The 16,656-nt window shown below is 46.8% G+C and overlaps 1 protein-coding gene across 2 annotated transcripts in view; it reads left to right on the forward strand.

Moving 5' to 3' along the window:
• Nucleotides 1-1,630: 1,630 nt before the first annotated feature.
• LOC115073549 (EMI domain-containing protein 1-like) overlaps nucleotides 1,631-16,656 on the forward strand; it is a 231,785-nt gene continuing 216,759 nt past the window's right edge. The window contains exon 1 of one of the 2 annotated variants that reach the window (XM_029572076.1): nucleotides 1,631-1,778. In XM_029572076.1, coding sequence (XP_029427936.1) covers nucleotides 1,765-1,778 — 14 coding nt within the window. In that variant the 5' untranslated portion in view covers nucleotides 1,631-1,764. Of the gene's footprint in view, nucleotides 1,779-11,311; nucleotides 11,440-16,656 lie in introns of those variants that run through there. The other variant, XM_029572077.1, reaches the window with a different exon arrangement.

Below are 16,656 nucleotides of genomic sequence, written 5' to 3' on the forward strand. Positions count from 1 at the left end.
AGGTGGTTTTCCCTGTAACCCCTCCAAGAGATGCACAGTCATTGAATAAAACTCCTTCTGGGGAAAGCTTTATTCTTTGCCCTACAACTAATTCTAAATTTTCTCCCCAAATTCCTGTATTTCAGGACAATCCCATAAAAGATTTCCTAGCATAGTTCCTGCAGAACTGTTTCAGACAAATGTGTCTGATTCCGCAATCCCCATTTCAAATGCCCTGTACAGGGGTCAAGTCAACAATTTATAAAGAGCTTCTCTCTTAAAACATTTGGAAAATGGTAGAGCGGAGGCAGTACAGCAGGCAGAGACAAAAGACCAAGGACATGCTGGTAGTTCGGAGCCAAGCTCACCGGGGTCCTCTGGCGGAGAGGAGGCTGCACAGCAACTGGAATCGCAACAGTACTGCCCCCCCCTTTAAGACCTCCCTCCTCCTGTGTCCCATCTCTTCAGGGACTACTGGCTGAAGGAAAATGCTGTGGGTTGGCCCGGGCAGATTTCTCTTGAACAGCGGGGTTGCTGAAAGCAGGCGCCTCCCGCTGGATGAAGTTGCTTGGGTCCCCTTTGGGGTAGCATGACTGGATGAAGCTCCTCGTGTGGCAGACTTGGACTCGGGCTCCCCTGGGAGCTGCTGGAGAGATATGGAACAGGTGCCCCTTTTGGGTTGGATAGGTCTCGAGCAGACACCCCTTTCTGGGCTGGCTGATAAAGAACAAGCACCCTCTTCTGGACAAGGTTGCTGAGGTTCCTCCTGGAGCTGCATAGCAGGGTTGGGCTGCTGTTGAAACCGCATGGCATACTTGGCGCCCCCCTCCCCGGAGCTGACTGGTAGGGCTCCTCGAGGAATTGCTTGGCTGGAGAGGAGCGGCTGCCCTTTACTGGGTGACAAGGTTGCGAGCAGGCGTCCGCTGTTGGAAAGGCTGGTTGCAAGCAGGTGCTTGCTACTGGTAGAATTTGGGTGCAGGCGCCTCCTGCTGGTCGTGGTGACTGTGTGCAAGCATCTTCTGCTGGAACAGCATATTGATTGGGTGCAGGGACCTGCTGCTGGAAGAATTGGCTGAGTGCAGGTGCCTCCTGCTGGTCGAAGTAGCTGGGTGCAGGTTTTTCCTGTTGATGTGCTGGCTGAGTGAAGGCATCTCCTGCTAGGTGAGCTGGCTGTATGCTAGAACCTGCGTGCTGGGTGCACGCGCCATCTGCTGGTCAAAGTAGCTGGGTGCAGGTTTCTCCTGCTGATGTGCTGGCTGGCTGAAGGCATCTCCTGCTGGGTATATACTGGCTGTATACTGGAGCCTGCTGCTGGAAGGACTGGCTGTGAAGGTGTTTCTTCCATACTGAGAGTTCTTCAGTAGACTGGGTACATCTGAAGCAAGGCTGGGCCCCTTAGCTGAAATAGCCTGAATGACGCTGGAAACCTCTACAGAGCTGTCTAGAAACAAGCTGGGTGTTTTTGCTAAGCCGAAGGAGCAAGGAGTAAGAGGTCTAAGATTATTAAAACCACATGCTACTTTCAGCCATCTCCCTGGAAAACTCGTTAATGTCTGCTGCTGGATTGCAGGTGGAGAAAACTGAGCACTACAGGGCTTAATGAGTCCTCCCTGCTCTTGCTGCAAATGGGAAGGAACAACCAGGGGATTTGTGCAATTCAGGTTCAAGACAGCCTTTTCAGGTAGAGGTTTTACAGACTTTAGAACTGCTATTTCAGAGCTGGTCACTAGTGCTTCTTGCTCGGGAACAGTCAGAGTCTGAGAATAGTGCAAGGAACCCACAGGAATGCTACAGACTAGGTTGGTATCAGTTTTTTTCTGGTGAGTGTTAATTTCCTCTGAGGGTTTTTTTTCTAAAGACGTTGTGCTGAAATCTTTTACAATAGTTTGTGCTCTGTAAACTTGGATTAATTTTCTTTCTGGCTTTACAACTTTCATGGCAGGGTTTAAGATTGCCATTCCAGCACAGACAGAAACATAGAAATGACAGCAGAAAAAGACCAATCGGCCCATCCAGTCTGCCCAGCAAGCTCCCACACTTATTTTCCCATACTTATCTGTTTCATGGACCACCAAGTTCAGGGCCCTTGTTGGTAACTGTTTGATTCAAATTTCCTGCCATTGATGCAGAGAGTAATGTTGGAGTTGCATCAAAGGTGAGCATAAGGCTTAATGGTTAAGGGCAGTAACCGCCGCATCAAGCAAGTTACCCCGATGCTTGTTTACCCAGACTGCACAGATCCATGCCTTGTTGGATGTTGTCTGAATGTAAATCCTCTTTTCCACATTTCTCCCTGCCGTTGAAGCAGAGACAACGCTGTATATGCATTCAAAGTGATGTATCAGGCTTAATTGGTTTAGGGTAGTAACCGCCGCAATAAGCAAGCTACCCCCATGCTTATTTGTTTACCCAAACTGTGTAGTTTGGTCCTTGTTGGTTGTTGTCTGAAGGCAAATCCTCTTTTCCATATTTCCCCTTGCCGTTGAAGCAGAGAGCAATGTTGGAGATGCATTAACCGTGTGAAGGCTTTTTGAGTAAGGGTAGTAATCACCAGGTAGTAGCCTCCATTCCAGCAAGTCGCCCCCATGGCTCTTCTCTTAATTCCCATCTTCTAGCCTTTATGGATCCACAGTGTTTATCCCATGCTCCTTTGAAATCCTTCACAGTTTTAGTCTTCACCACTTCCTCTGGAAGTGCATTCCAGGCATCTACCACCCTCTCTGTGAAGAAATACTTCCTGACATTGGTTCTGAGTCTTCCTCCCTGGCCCCTAGGTCTACTGATTTTTTTCCAACAGAAAAGGTTTGTTGTTGACCATGGATCATTAAAACCTTTCAAGTATCTGAAAGTCTGTATCATATCACCCCTGCTCCTCCTCTCCTCCAGGGTATACATATTTAGGTTCTTCAATCTCTCCTCATAAGTCATTTTATGAAGACCACCCACCTTTTTGGTCGCCCTTCTCTGGACCGCCTCCATCCTGTCTCTGTCCCTTCAGAGATACGGTCTCCAGAACTGAACACAGTACTCCAGGTGAGGCCTCACCAAGGCCCTGTACAAGGGGATCATCACTTCTTTTCTCTTACTCGATATTCCTCTCTCTATGCAGCCCAGCATTCTTCTGGCTTTAGCTATCACCTTGTCACATTGTTTTGCCAATTTGAGATCGTTAGACACTATCACCCCAAGGTCTCTCTCCTGCTCTGTGCACATCAGCCCTTCACCCCCCATCAAATAGATGATTGCCCTCTCCCCTGGCATAGATCCTGAGCCAGTGTTTGCTGGTACATGTTCAAAGGTATTTGGGGCAATAGGCTTCATAAGGTTTGAGCAGGATTTTAAATCAAAAGCAGATTTTTCCTGGAGAGATTTCCCACTAATGTCTCTGGAAGCCCCACATTCCCAGCAGTCTCCCACGCATGGGATGAAGTTTCATGGTACTTACTGCACCTTCACAGATTTGGGTTAAGGAAGTGACATTTAATACATTCAGAGAAGTCTGAAGGGTTGTGGTGTTGACACCGGATGCAGACAAAATACAAGTGAAAAGTGGACCTGGGAGTTGTAGGCATAAACAGCTGGCTTAGGATTTTCTGCACCATTCAATAGCAGCTTGACTAACGTCAGAACAGGCAATGGTAGCCTGGATTACTTTTCTCTTTAAGTAAGGCTCTGTTTTTTAATGTGCTCTAATTCTTTTAGAGACTGGCTTGATGGCCCCTCAGATGGGGCATATTCTCTCTGGGGGTAAAAGGCAGGGAATACAAGGGCAATTCCACCAGCCTGGTGGAGAACAACTGCAGTTTAGTTTTGAAATAAAAAAAGCATTTTTCTCCCTACTTCTACTGCATACTCATGATTCATGTTCTGGATACTGGCAAGCTACACATTGTGACTTAAAGTCTGGCAGGTATTGCACATAAAATACTGTTGAGTAGCAGAGGTGTCATTCTTAGTAGAATTAAAGGTAGACTCATGGTGCTAATGCAATGCTCTGCCCCCACTCCTAGAAGCAATGCCTGGCTTCAGCATCCTGTTGTGAATGAAGGGCAGCTGGAGAGGGATGTTGTAGACACTAGACACCACCTCCTGGAGTAATGCTGGAACAAGGTGCAGGACTGGGCTGGAGCACTGGGACTTGGGGCAGACAGGCTAGGACAAGGCAGGACAAACCAGGACAAGGACTACACAGAATATGGAACACAGAATGCCCAAAGGCAGCAGAGCAAAGAGAGCCCCAAGGGGCAAGGAAGATAGGGCCTAGAAACAGGAAGAGGCTAAGGGAGCCTCAAGCAAGGCTAAGTTAGGGAACAGAGAGACCTAAGGTAGGCCAAAAGGCAGGGAAATGTCAGAAAGCCTGCAGGCCACTGAGCAAGGCTTGGCACAGAAGGCTAGATGGCCACAGGACGGCAAGGGAACCAGGAAACAGGCCAAAGAACAAAGCTCAAGGAAACTAGAATCAGCAGGCCCAGAGGCCACGCAGAGAAACAAGGAAAGGCCGCAGAGCAAGAGAGGCTAAAACAGGAAGCCAAGAAGGACTCAATGCCAAAGCAAGGAGGCATGGGAGAGACAGGACTAAATAGGGGTGCAGTGTGGGTGTGGTGTAAGGTAGAGAGAAGGGCTTGGTCAGCCTGAGGGATGTGCTGATAGTGATCCCTGGTGGAGTGGACGTAGTACTGCAGGCAGAGACAAAAGACCAAGGACATGCTGGTAGTTTGGAGCCGAGCTCACTGGGGTCTTCTGGTGGAGAGGAAGCTGCACAGCGGCTGGAATTGCAACAATCACATCAAGCAAGCAACATTATATACCCTCACATCAAGTACAGACAGACTCCAGATTTTTTCTCATGCATCAGTGTCCAGCTTGATTCTTGGTCTCTTACCACATCATATAAATGTTGAAACCATTGATCTATACATTTGTACTTCCTTGTGTCTAAGCCAAATTGGAATAATTTGGATATCGTAAAGGACTTTAGGAAGTATGATCATCTTAACCACCGCACAACCAGGGCCGGTGCAAGGGTATTAGGCACCCTAGGCGAACCTTCTGCCTTGCGCCCCCCCGCCCTGGTCCAGGCCCCGGCTCCGACCCCAACCTCATTCACTCAGACAGGTCCCCTCTCTTAAACACACTTAGGTTCCTTATCACATTCACACACACACCCCCTTACACAGGCTCCCTCCCTCTCTCTCATACACACACAATCCCTCTCAGTCACACACACACACACACACACACACACAAAGGTGCTGCTCATGGCCCGCTGGGACTCTGCTTCTCTTGGCCACGAGCAAGATGGGTGCTGCTCGCAGCCTGCCGAGTGTCTGCATTTCTCAGCTGCGAACAGGATGGTTGCTGCTCATGGTCTGACGAGTCACTACTCCTCTTGGCTGTGAGTGGTTTGGGCTCCTCTCGTGGCCCCATATGGCTGCTCTTTGCCACTCTCTAATGGCTGGTGCCCTAGGCAACTGCCTAGTCCTCCTATAGGGATGCGCAGGACCTGCGCACAACAGCCCATTAAAGATAGAGGGAACGATTTACATCTTTCGAGCAACAGTTTGGCCCTTTCCAGACTGGCAATAATGTTTTTTTGGTACGTACCCCGAATGCAACGAGAGAGATGTATTCCCAAATATTTCATTTCCACCACACTTCACTTGAGGGGGAAAACTCCCTTCCATCTGCTAGGAAGGCTGGCATCTAAAGGAAATGCTATAGATTAATTATAATTGATCTTCAAGCCTGAAAAAGTATCATACAGCTTTATTTTAATGATAATAGTATCTAAGCTAACCATCAGATTTCCAATAAAGGTAGCATGTCATCAGCAAACATACTTAATTTAATCAATTTAAATCCTTATTAGTTTATTTATTGAATGTTATTTGATGTCTGTGCTGTTTTGAAATAATTTATTGGTATTTTGGGAAATGTATAACTTTTTAATTATCTGATGTTTTATTCATCAGATATTTTGAGATATTCTTTTTAGTAGTATGATTTTACTATTATGATTCATGATTTATATTTCTTTATCTTAGTTTGATATTTTATAAGGAATGATAATGTTGCACTGCATATAGTGTCGTGCTTGTTGAGATTTACAGTTCAGTTTTTATCTGCACATTTCTATTTATGCTTTATGGTTTCTTCTGTATTTGTCTCCTACAATTATCTGACACTATGGGTATATTTTATGTAATCTATGAGATATTAAAAATGATTTGAATAAGATCTATTTTCTAAAATTGTTGATTCATTGCTGTCAAATGATTTAAAAAAATAGTTTTGCTGGGTGACTAGAACTGGCCAAGACTTTCTCTATTGCATATCGGGCCCTTATGAGTTTTTCTTGTAATGTCTTATAGCCAGATATAGTTAATGGAAGACCAAGGTATGCAAAGTCTAGGGGCATATTCTACTTCTTGGTTATTTAGAAAAAAAAAAATTAAATTTGTGTTGGAGGTTTTTTGATTCAGTTCTGCTAGTGATTGCTAGAAAATGAAAAACAATTTTTTATTCTATAGATGCAACACTTCTATATCTAGAGAATGTGTATTTCTATATTTGTAAGGCCAGCACAGGAGTGGTAGTGCTGGGGGGAATGGGGAAAGCACTGAGGTCAGGGAGAGAGATAACATGTGCCCACCACAAACGGATTTAGGCTTTTGCCACCCTTAGGCACTTTTGATGCTTTCACCTCTCCACTGCCTGTAAGGGGCTGTTACAGGGTATCAAAGGGCTGTTCTCTGCTGAATGAGAATAAGCAGAGCTGGAAGGCAGCAAATCTTAGCCAGGCTGCTGCTCCTAAATTTTTGCCACCCAAGGCACAGATATAATGGGTGCCTATTGACAAATCCAAGGCTGGTGCCCACTGCTGCTAATCCAGGTCAATCCTAGTCTGACTTCTTAACCTTTCCCCCAAGCAACAGGATTCAGTAGTTGGGTGGGTGGCTGGGTGCCATCAACAATTTTTGCACAAGGCACCACTTGCCCCAGAGCCAGCCCTGATTAATCATGTTCGTTCGGGGTGTAAAAACTTCCAAGCATCAATGAGGTCTAAGTGGTCACATAGCATGGGGATACCCTTGTGCCTCAAGAATTTCTCATTTGCTGAAGGGTGAGCTCAATCTAGAGAAAAGCAATGCAAGTTAACTTGGTGTCAAACATTAGGAGCACACACATTGCACACGACCTCTATACATCCAAAAAGAATTTCTTTGACTAAAAGAAAATGTCCATCCGGGTCAGAAGTAACTGTTTCAGTAATAAACAAGACTCTTATTAACTCTTATTAATTAAAAATAACCGGTCCCACCTTCTTAGAACTGGACAAGGCCGAAGAAAAGTCATGCGGCTGAATTTTGAATAGATTTCAGTGGGAAAAGATGGCTCAGTGGGAGACCCTTGAAGAGCTGGTTGTAGTAGTCTAAGAGAGGGGATGAGTATTTTGGTAGTTTGCTCAGAAAGGAAAAAATAGACTTTAGCGATGTTGTAGAGGAAGAAATAACATAAAGCAGCTCCTTGTAAGTGTTTTGGAGGTGCGTAGAGAAGGAGCCCGGCCGAGGGAGCCATCCACAGAATGGATGGGATGAGAGTGCCATCCACAGAAACAGAAGAAGGGGGGAAGATAGCCAAGACAAAACTTCTTATGTTAAATTTAAGGTGGCGGTGGGACATCAAGCAGGCTGAGATTTGGGACTGGATTCTTGGTGAAATTTCTGTTGTAAAGAGGTAGATTTAGGAGTTATCAGCATAAAAGTGGTACTGAAAGCTACCGAGGGAATAAGTGCAAAGAGGGTCCAGAACAATGACTGACCAACGGCGGAACAGCAGTGGAGGAAGACCCACCAGAGGCCGAAGTAGAAGTACGATGGTAGAAGTGAAAAGAAAACCAAGAAAGAGAGCAGAGTCTCAAAATCCAGCTGAGAACAGTGTTTATCAACGGTGTCAAAAAACGTGGCTAGGTAAAGGAGGATGAGGATCGGGTAAAGGCCGAGGGCCATGGCCACGAAAAGGAGATTTTTATCTCATTGGACACTATCTAGAATAAATGTGCATAAGAACATAAGAACATGCCATACTGGGTCAGACCAAGGGTCCATCAAGCCCAGCATCCTGTTTCCAACAGTGGCCAATCCAGGCCATAAGAACCTGGCAAGTACCCAAAAACCAAGTCTATTCCATGTTACCAATGCTAATGGCAGTGGCTATTCTCTAAGTGAACTTAATAGCAGGTAATGGACTTCTCCTCCAAGAACTTATCCAATCCTTTTTTAAACACAGCTATACTAACTGCACTAACCACATCCTCTGGCAACAAATTCCAGAGTTTAATTGTGCGTTGAGTAAAAAAGAACTTTCTCCGATTAGTTTTAAATGTGCCCCAAGCTAACTTCATGGAGAGATCAGCATCCCGTTATTCTTTCTATTTTTCAGGTAGAACATTCTGTCCAGTCTAACAAAGAGACCATTAAATAACTGAATTTATGTTTAAATCTGTTTATTGAAACAGGAACAAAACAACAAACTGCACAGTATTGGATGACATATATTTGGTTCTGATGCATGCCATATCTAAACCAGTACAACAATGAACTTTTATCAATTTTATCAATTATCTCCCTTCTAATCCACTCCAAAACAGACTTATCACCCCAGTCATTTCAGGTCTCAGAATACAATGACTGGAACAGTGGACAACTTCCACTTTCAATACTCATGTAAGACCATGCTACACGACTTATGCGGTATTGAGGATATATAAGGCATTCAAATGTCTAATGCTTTCTTCTTTTCCTTCAGTTATATCCTACTATCTGATTAGCCAAGCTGGGGGTCAGGTATGATATAGTTTTGTACTGAGGATCAAGATTGTATGTACAAATATAAATTTTACATATTTTGCTCCATGTTGCCAACAATTTCTGTGTGTTCCAAGATGGCGTTGTGAATATATCTCTAAACTAAGCTCTTCTAAGTTTACTCCTGTTGAGTCTCTGTTGCTGCTACAAAAGTATAGCTAAGCCACTAAAACATCAATGTTTACAAACACAACTAAGAGGTTAAAAGCAACACAAGGCATAGCTACCAAAAACATACAACAGAACACTGAGATAAGATTTCTCTCTTGAGGTTTTCAGACTTACATTTTACCCACCTACGGTATCCAACTGGATCCATTTTTCTGGACTGTCTAATCAGTTTTATCAAATTCACATGCCCAAAGATGTAAATAGTTAAAACCCGGATTGGATCAGTCTGTCCATTGTGAGAATGGAGCCAGCTGGCAATCCTGACCCAGCTGTCCACTGCTGTTGCTTTATGATTGCAATATTTATTACAGCTTTGATTATGAGGCTTTCATGCAATTTAGATTTAAATAAAATTGTTACTGATGCTCAATTTTTCTTAAACGTCATAATCTTGATACAAGATGGGACATTGCATTGCTGGATAATAAGTGCACCATAGGATGAACATACTACTGCAGAAACAATAGCTGAATTTAAGGGGAAAATCCTGCCTTAGGTAACTTTATTCCCCGGCTCATCCCCCCAGCACCAGTTTGGCAACAGTCAGCATCTATAGTGGAATTTTGCATATATTTGCCTACTTCTATCATTGGTCTACTGGAGGCTGTAATAATACTGAATTTTCACTAGATGGCAGTCTTTCTGTTCTACCAGCAATAGGGAACTTTTTTTTTTTTGCTTAAAGGACTGTCACTTCAGTCTCTTCATAGTCTCTATAGGTATTTTCCTATCCCCAGAGGGCTTACAATCTAAGGCTTTGCCCCCATTCTGTGTCAATGGGAACAAAGCTTAGGGGTAAATTTTAAAACATGGTCGCCTCACGCACGTTATAAAATATGATACCCGCGTGCACATGCGGGTCTGATTTTAATATCGGTGCGGGTGGGTCACGACTTGCGGGGGGGGGGGGGATTTTTTAAAGTTCACGTGGCGATGCAATCGGACCTTTGCCCAATTCCCTCCCAGTCCGCTCCAATTAAGGAGCAGACTGGGAGAGAAATTCCATAACCCTTTTCCCCTCTCTACCCCGACCCCTACACCCCACCTAACTACTGTATTTTTTTTTTTTTAAACTTACGTGCTCCTTTAAGCAGAAGTAAGTTGCATGCGCCAGCCGACTGTCAGTGTGCACATCCCTGGGACAGGGCCTAATCGCTCCTTCCCAGATCCTGCCTCCCTCGGCCCATCAGCGCATAGGGGAGATATGCGCACGGCCCAGCCACGCGCATATCCCCCGGTTTTCGCACGCGCCAGGCTTTGAAAATTTGGGCTTTAGTGAATAAGGCCTTAAGGCCTAGATTCATCATTCTGCTATATTTATATTTATAGCAGAATGATGAGCTGCGTGAAAAAAAAGGGGGCGGGGGCGAAATTGTGCAGCCGGCCGCAGCGCAGCAGTGCGTTTTCGCCCACTGCAGTTGTGGCCGGGCCGCACAGTTTCACACCCATAGCGCCACGAGAAAAGGTGTAGTTATTTCTTGCGGTGCTGCTAGTGATAATGTAGAAAACATTATCTCTCACAGCACTGCTGGAACATAACCCCGCCCACACTCCTCCCCTTCCCCTAATTTGAATTGTACCGCCACGATGCGGCTGGAATCACGTATGATAAGGCCCTAACGCACGCGATACCGGCACATCACGATTTGATGAATGACCCAGTATGTTTGTATCTGACAATGGAGGGTGAAGTGACTTGCCCAAAGTTATAAAAAGCAACAGCAGGATTTGAAGCCTGTTTTCCCTGCTTCTCTGCAACCTGTTTTCCCTGCTGCTGCTGCAACCACTAGGCTACTCCTTCACTTGGGTACCCTTGATGTGCCAACAAGATGAAATTGTCAGTTTGGAGGGTGGCAACATGTTTATAATGCTACTGCACATGCACAGAGCTGTATAATGGTGATAAATATTCAGATGTCTCTACCCCAAAGAGTTAACAATCTAAACAGCCTAATCTACTAAGCATTTTTCCCATAGGCACAGAATGGGAGTAAATCAGGCCAGGGACGGGTTCTATAATGAGGCAAGGTGAGGTCTCGCCTCAGGCGGCAGAATTTTGAGGAGGGGGAAAAAAATGCCCCTCAACGCGCCCCCGCGGCGTCGGCCTCACCCTGCCCTAGAGCAGCTGCCGACTACCCCCACACTTACACTACCCTCGATGTGCCAAACCAGTTGCACACATCTATTATTATTAAAAAAAAAAAAAAAATGGCGTCCCATGTCACTGCAGCGCAGGCGCTGCACAGGTTCACCATTTTGCCGCCTTCCTCATGCTTTGATGCCTCGCCAAGCAAGGTCCCTGCGTGCCAGTTGCCGTTCGGTGGCAGAGCTGCCTGCAGTGTTTTCTGCTTTGCGGGCGGTGTTGAATCCCATGCGGCCGCCGTGAAGCCTGCCCTTGCAGACCTGCTTGATCATCAATCAAGTATGTAAAAAAAAAACCCAAAACCAAAGCTGAATGAGCCGCAATTCCCACCATTCCCATGTCCCCATGCTGTTGCCAGCTTGGCCACTCGTCTTGGCGGCCAGGCAGGGGATTCATGTTGGGGTTGGGGGGGGGGGACGACGACGACCGATGAGTCTGCCGAGCTCCCGGGGGGCCCTGCAGGAGAGCTGATTTCAAGGCTGCTTTCAGCGGCAGGCCAGCAAACCACACACACACAAACTATGGAGCGTGGGGCAGGAGACCTAGAAGGCATAGAAATTGCAGGCTGCAGGCGCTGCTCTTCAGTAGCAGCCTTGCCTGCTGTGACACTTGCTGGAAACTATTGAATATGCAGTGCCTCCTGGAGAGAGATATTGGTCTTGGGGTGAGGGAAGACAGTGACTGAAAGAAACTGGACTGGGTAGTTCATAGAGACTGGTGAGAGAGAGACTGCTTTAGGGGGAGGGGGTGACAGAGACTGGTCTGGGGGAGGGAATGACAGTGACTGGCGAGTGAGCAGCGTTGAATTTTGGGTTGGACAAACTGGGCAGTTACCCGGGACACCACCAGCATCCCCTGTCCTGCTGCAGCATGAAGAGAGGCCCAGCGAGGCTGTGGCAGATCCAATCCCCATGCGGTCCAAAGAAATAGGGAGGCCTGAGAGTGAGAGCCTCAGTGTATGTGTGTGTGTGTGTGCGAGAGAAGGAGAGCCTCTATGTGTGTTTGTGCACGAGATCTTGTGTACGTTTTATTTAGGAGTTTTATATACTGTCATTCCAAAAGAAGATCACAATATGAGAAAGGAAGATCCTATGTGTGTGTATGTGAGAATGAATGTGTATGTGTGTGAACACCTATGTGTCACAAACATACGCATGCACACACATAATGAGGGAGAGGGGGTGCGTGTGAGAGTATGGCTTTGTGTAAGAGAATGGACATGTATAAATATATCTGAGAGAGGACAAAGTTTGTGCATCTCCTCTCTCCCAATCCATCATCCCAGATATGGAGAGCAGGAGATTTTTTAAATCCTTTATTAGTTTTAATTTTTGGAAGTTATTTGATATTTGTGCTGTTTTGAAATATTTTATTAGTATTTTGGGAAATTTATAACATTTTTAAACTATTGGATGTTCTAGTCATCAGATGTTTTTAAATATTTTATTTTATTAGCCTGGTTTTACAAGTACTATTCATGATTATATATTTCTTGATTTTATTATTTGATGCTTTATAATTGGAATTTTTGCACTGCATACGGCATCTGGCTTGTTGTGATTTCCAGTTCAGTTTTTGTCTGTACATTTTATGCTTTATGGTCTCTTTATTTTATATTGATCTCCAATTGATACCTATGGATATATTTTGTGTAATGTATAAGGTGATAAAAATCATCTGAGTAAGATCTTGCATCCGTATTCTAAAATTGTTGATGCAATGTTATCAAACAATTTAAAAAATACTTTTCCTGGGCAGCTAGAACTAGCCAGGGCTTTCTTTATTGCATACAAGGCCCTTAGGAGTTTTTCTTATAATGTCTTATAACCAGGTTGCCAGATACAGTTAACGGCAGACCAAGTTATTCATAGTCTAGGGGTGTGCTCTATTTCTTGGCTATTTAGATAAAAATCTGAAAAATTTTTGGCTCAATTCTGCTGACGAATTTGATAGAAAATGAAAAATATCTTTATTTTGTAGATACAGCATTTCTGTATATCTAAGGCTAGTGGTGGTGGTGGTGGCTGGGGTGGGGAATGGGAAGAGAAGTGTGCCCACCATCTCTATCCCATGTCAATCTGAGGGAGGAGGGTGTTTGCCCTTCTTTCCCACTTCCCCATCCTCCCCCCCCCCCCCCCCCAATGTGATTTTCTTTTCTGCGTGATTGCCTTTTGGGTGTTGGGGGGGGGGGGAGGGGCATGCCCTTTCATTCCTCACCTCAGGCAGCAGGTTACCTTGAGCCGCCCCAGAATCAGGCACTGAGTACTTGAGGCAGGGAGATAAAATGATTTGCCCAAGGTTACAGGCAATGTCAATGGGCGACGTGGGATTTGAAGCCCGGCTTCCCCTGGTTCCCAGACCATTGCTTTAATTGTTTATTTTCAGGGACTTAGGACTCTTCACTGCCAGCAGGGCCCGAGATTTGCCTCCTTTGTGGTACACATGATAGATTAGTAATTGTCAAACCGAGTTAGCGAGAAGGTGAAACTGTTAGGAAGTCTGGAAGGACAAAGTGGCACACAGCAGCTTATTTTAAACTTTTGTAGGATGGCTTCACATTCTCAGAATCAGGCTCTTCATGGCTGTGGTACATTGCCTGCATGGATGGAGTCCTGCTTGGATTTACAGTGATCCAATAAAGCAGGACTGGTGACTTCGTGTTACAGCGTAATCTGCCAGAGAATAGGACCTAAAGTCAAGAGCGGGCAGGGCACAGACAGGGCGAGTCCGGTGGATCCGAACAGAAGCAGAAACGGGCATCCATTTGCCTGCAACTGCCACTTTCCCCATGGGGCTCAGCCTTCAAATGCCGGTGCCAGCAGGGCTTGAATAGGAAACCAAGGTACACATTAAGGGGTAGATTTTAAAAGAAGCGCGATCAGCCTACTTTTGCTTGCGCATCAGACTCAAGCAAAAGTACGCTGGATTTTAGTAGATACGCGCGGAGCCGCGCGTATCCACTAAAATCCTGGATCGGCGCGCGCAAGGCTATCGATTTTGTATAGCCTGCGCGCGCCGAGCCGCGCTGCCTCCCCCCGTTCCCTCCAAGGCCGCTCCGAAATCGGAGCGGCCTTGGAGGGAACTTTCCTTTGCCCTCCCCTCACCTTCCCCTCCCTTCCCCTACCTAACCCACCCGCCCGGCCCTGTCTATACCCCCCCCTTACCTTTGTCGGGGGATTTACGCCTCCCGGAGGGAGACGTAAATCCCCGCGCGCCAGCGAGCCTGCTGCGCGCCGGGCCGCGACCTGGGGGCGGGTACGGAGGGCGCGGCCACGCCCCCGGGCCGTAGCCACGCCCCGTACCCGCCCCCAAAACGCTGCCGACACGCCCCCGGAACGCCGCGACGACCGGGCCCGCCCCCGACACGCCCCCGACACGCCCCCCTCCGAGAACCCCGGGACTTACGCGAGTCCCGGGGCTCTGCGCGCGCCGGGAGGCCTATGTAAAATAGGCTTCCCGGCGCGCAGGGCCCTGCTCGCCTAAATCCGCCCGGTTTTGGGCGGATTTAGGCGAGCAGGGCTCTGAAAATCTACCCCTAAGGCAATGTAGAACCCAAACCTGGGGACATGAAGGCACCCACAGAAGCAGGGCAGGACCACCGGAGGAAAATCTGGAAACATGAAAGTGCCCACAGAAGCAGTGTGGGGCCACTGCAGAAGGACTGGTTACACAAAGCAAACTGGAACCAAGCAGGAACTCTGGATCCATGATACTAAATCCCACTTCGCCCATTGACATTGTCTGTGACCTTGGGCAAATCACTTTATCTCCCAGTGCCTCAGGTACTCACTTAGGGGCGGATTTTCAGAGCCCTGCTCGCGTAAATCCGCCCAAAACCGGGCGGATTTACGCGAGCAGGGCCCTGCGCGCCGGGAAGCCTATTTTACATAGGCCTCCCGGCGCGCGCAGAGCCCCGGGACTCGCGTAAGTCCCGGGGTTCTCCGAGGGGGGCGTGTCGGGGGCGTGTCGGGGGGCGGGCCCGGTCGTCGCGGCGTTTCGGGGGCGTGTCGGCAGCGTTTTGGGGGCGGGTACGGGGGCGTGGCTACGGCCCGGGGGCGTGGCCGCGCCCTCCGTACCCGCCCCCAGGTCGCGGCCCGGCACGCAGGAGGCCCGCTGGCGCGCGGGGATTTACGCCTCCCTCCGGGAGGCGTAAATCCCCCGACAAAGGTAGGATGGGGGTTTAGACAGGGCCGGGCGGGTGGGTTAGGTAGGGGAAGGGAGGGGAAGGTGAGGGGAGGGCAAAGGAAAGTTCCCTTCTAGGCCGCTCCGATTTCGGAGCGGCCTAGGAGGGAACGGGGGTAGGCTGCGCGGCTTGGCGCGCGCAGGCTATACGAAATCGATAGCCTTGCGCGCGCCGATCCAGGATTTTAGCCGATACGCGCGACTACGCGCGTATCTACTAAAATCCAGCGTACTTTTGTTTGCGCCTGGAGCGCAAACAAAAGTAGGCTGTTCGCGCTCGTCTGAAAATCTACCCCTTAGGCCTTAGTAAACCAGGCCCTTTCTCCCATTCTGTGTCTAAAGTTTTGTTTTATGTATTTGTTTTTAGTTATTGTTTTTATGAATCAGTGTGTCTGTTTTTTTTGTTATTTTTGTTATTTTTATGAATCTATGTATTTTATGTTCTCAATTATTTGTTTTTCTGTAAACCACTTAGAAACTGTAAGTGGTCTATTCATTTATTGATAAATAAATAAATAAGCAATGTAGGACCAACCAAGTACACAAAATGCAACATAGGATCATGAAATAGGCCCAAGATAGGAACAAACATAGAACCAAGGTCTGGCAAAGCGCAGACTGGAAGCTTGGAATATAACTGTCCAGGCGGGGAAAATAATGGCTGCCAGCAGGAAGTGTGGGCCATGAATTGGGAGTACTGAACAGACAGTCCAAGAGGCCCACCAAGGCCCTTTTCTGGCATATGAAAATTGCAAATGAAGGCATATGGTACCATATCCTAGCCTTAGTTCCGATTTACCCTGGAAGCCCAGCAAAAATAATTCACCAACCAGATAAAATGCTAATTCCCCTAAAACTAGGAAGCTAAATTTCGTTGCTCAGTTTATAATGGGGCCAATCAAGCTGCCCAGCTCTAGAAGTTAGGCAGCTAGATGATTTGACTATTGACCTCCTAGTGTTAGCTCCAAGAATGCACATCCCACCTCTAGCATGTGGCACATCCAGAGTGTTCTTACAATATAGCTTCGGGTTTTTTGGTTACTGTAAGAGACCTTTGGTCAATGGATTATTTGCTGCTGTTCATGCTCCCAGTGTTTTTGGTTCTGTGCGCCTTCTTTGATTTCTGGTTCATTGCTAGCATCTTTTTGGCAATCCTTGATGCCAGTTGTATACATTTCTCTCCCAGTCTAGACACTTAGTCTTCAGATATAATTTGTATGACACAGATCTCATCCTTCCTTTTGCCATGTGTTTCTAATTTATCATTTAATTTTCTTTCTCACGGTGTTCCAGTAGTTGTAAGTTTTATTGCAT

Source organism: Rhinatrema bivittatum, chromosome 11, assembly GCF_901001135.1.
Source record: "Rhinatrema bivittatum chromosome 11, aRhiBiv1.1, whole genome shotgun sequence".
In the NCBI taxonomy this organism is placed as follows: Eukaryota; Metazoa; Chordata; class Amphibia; order Gymnophiona; family Rhinatrematidae; genus Rhinatrema; species Rhinatrema bivittatum.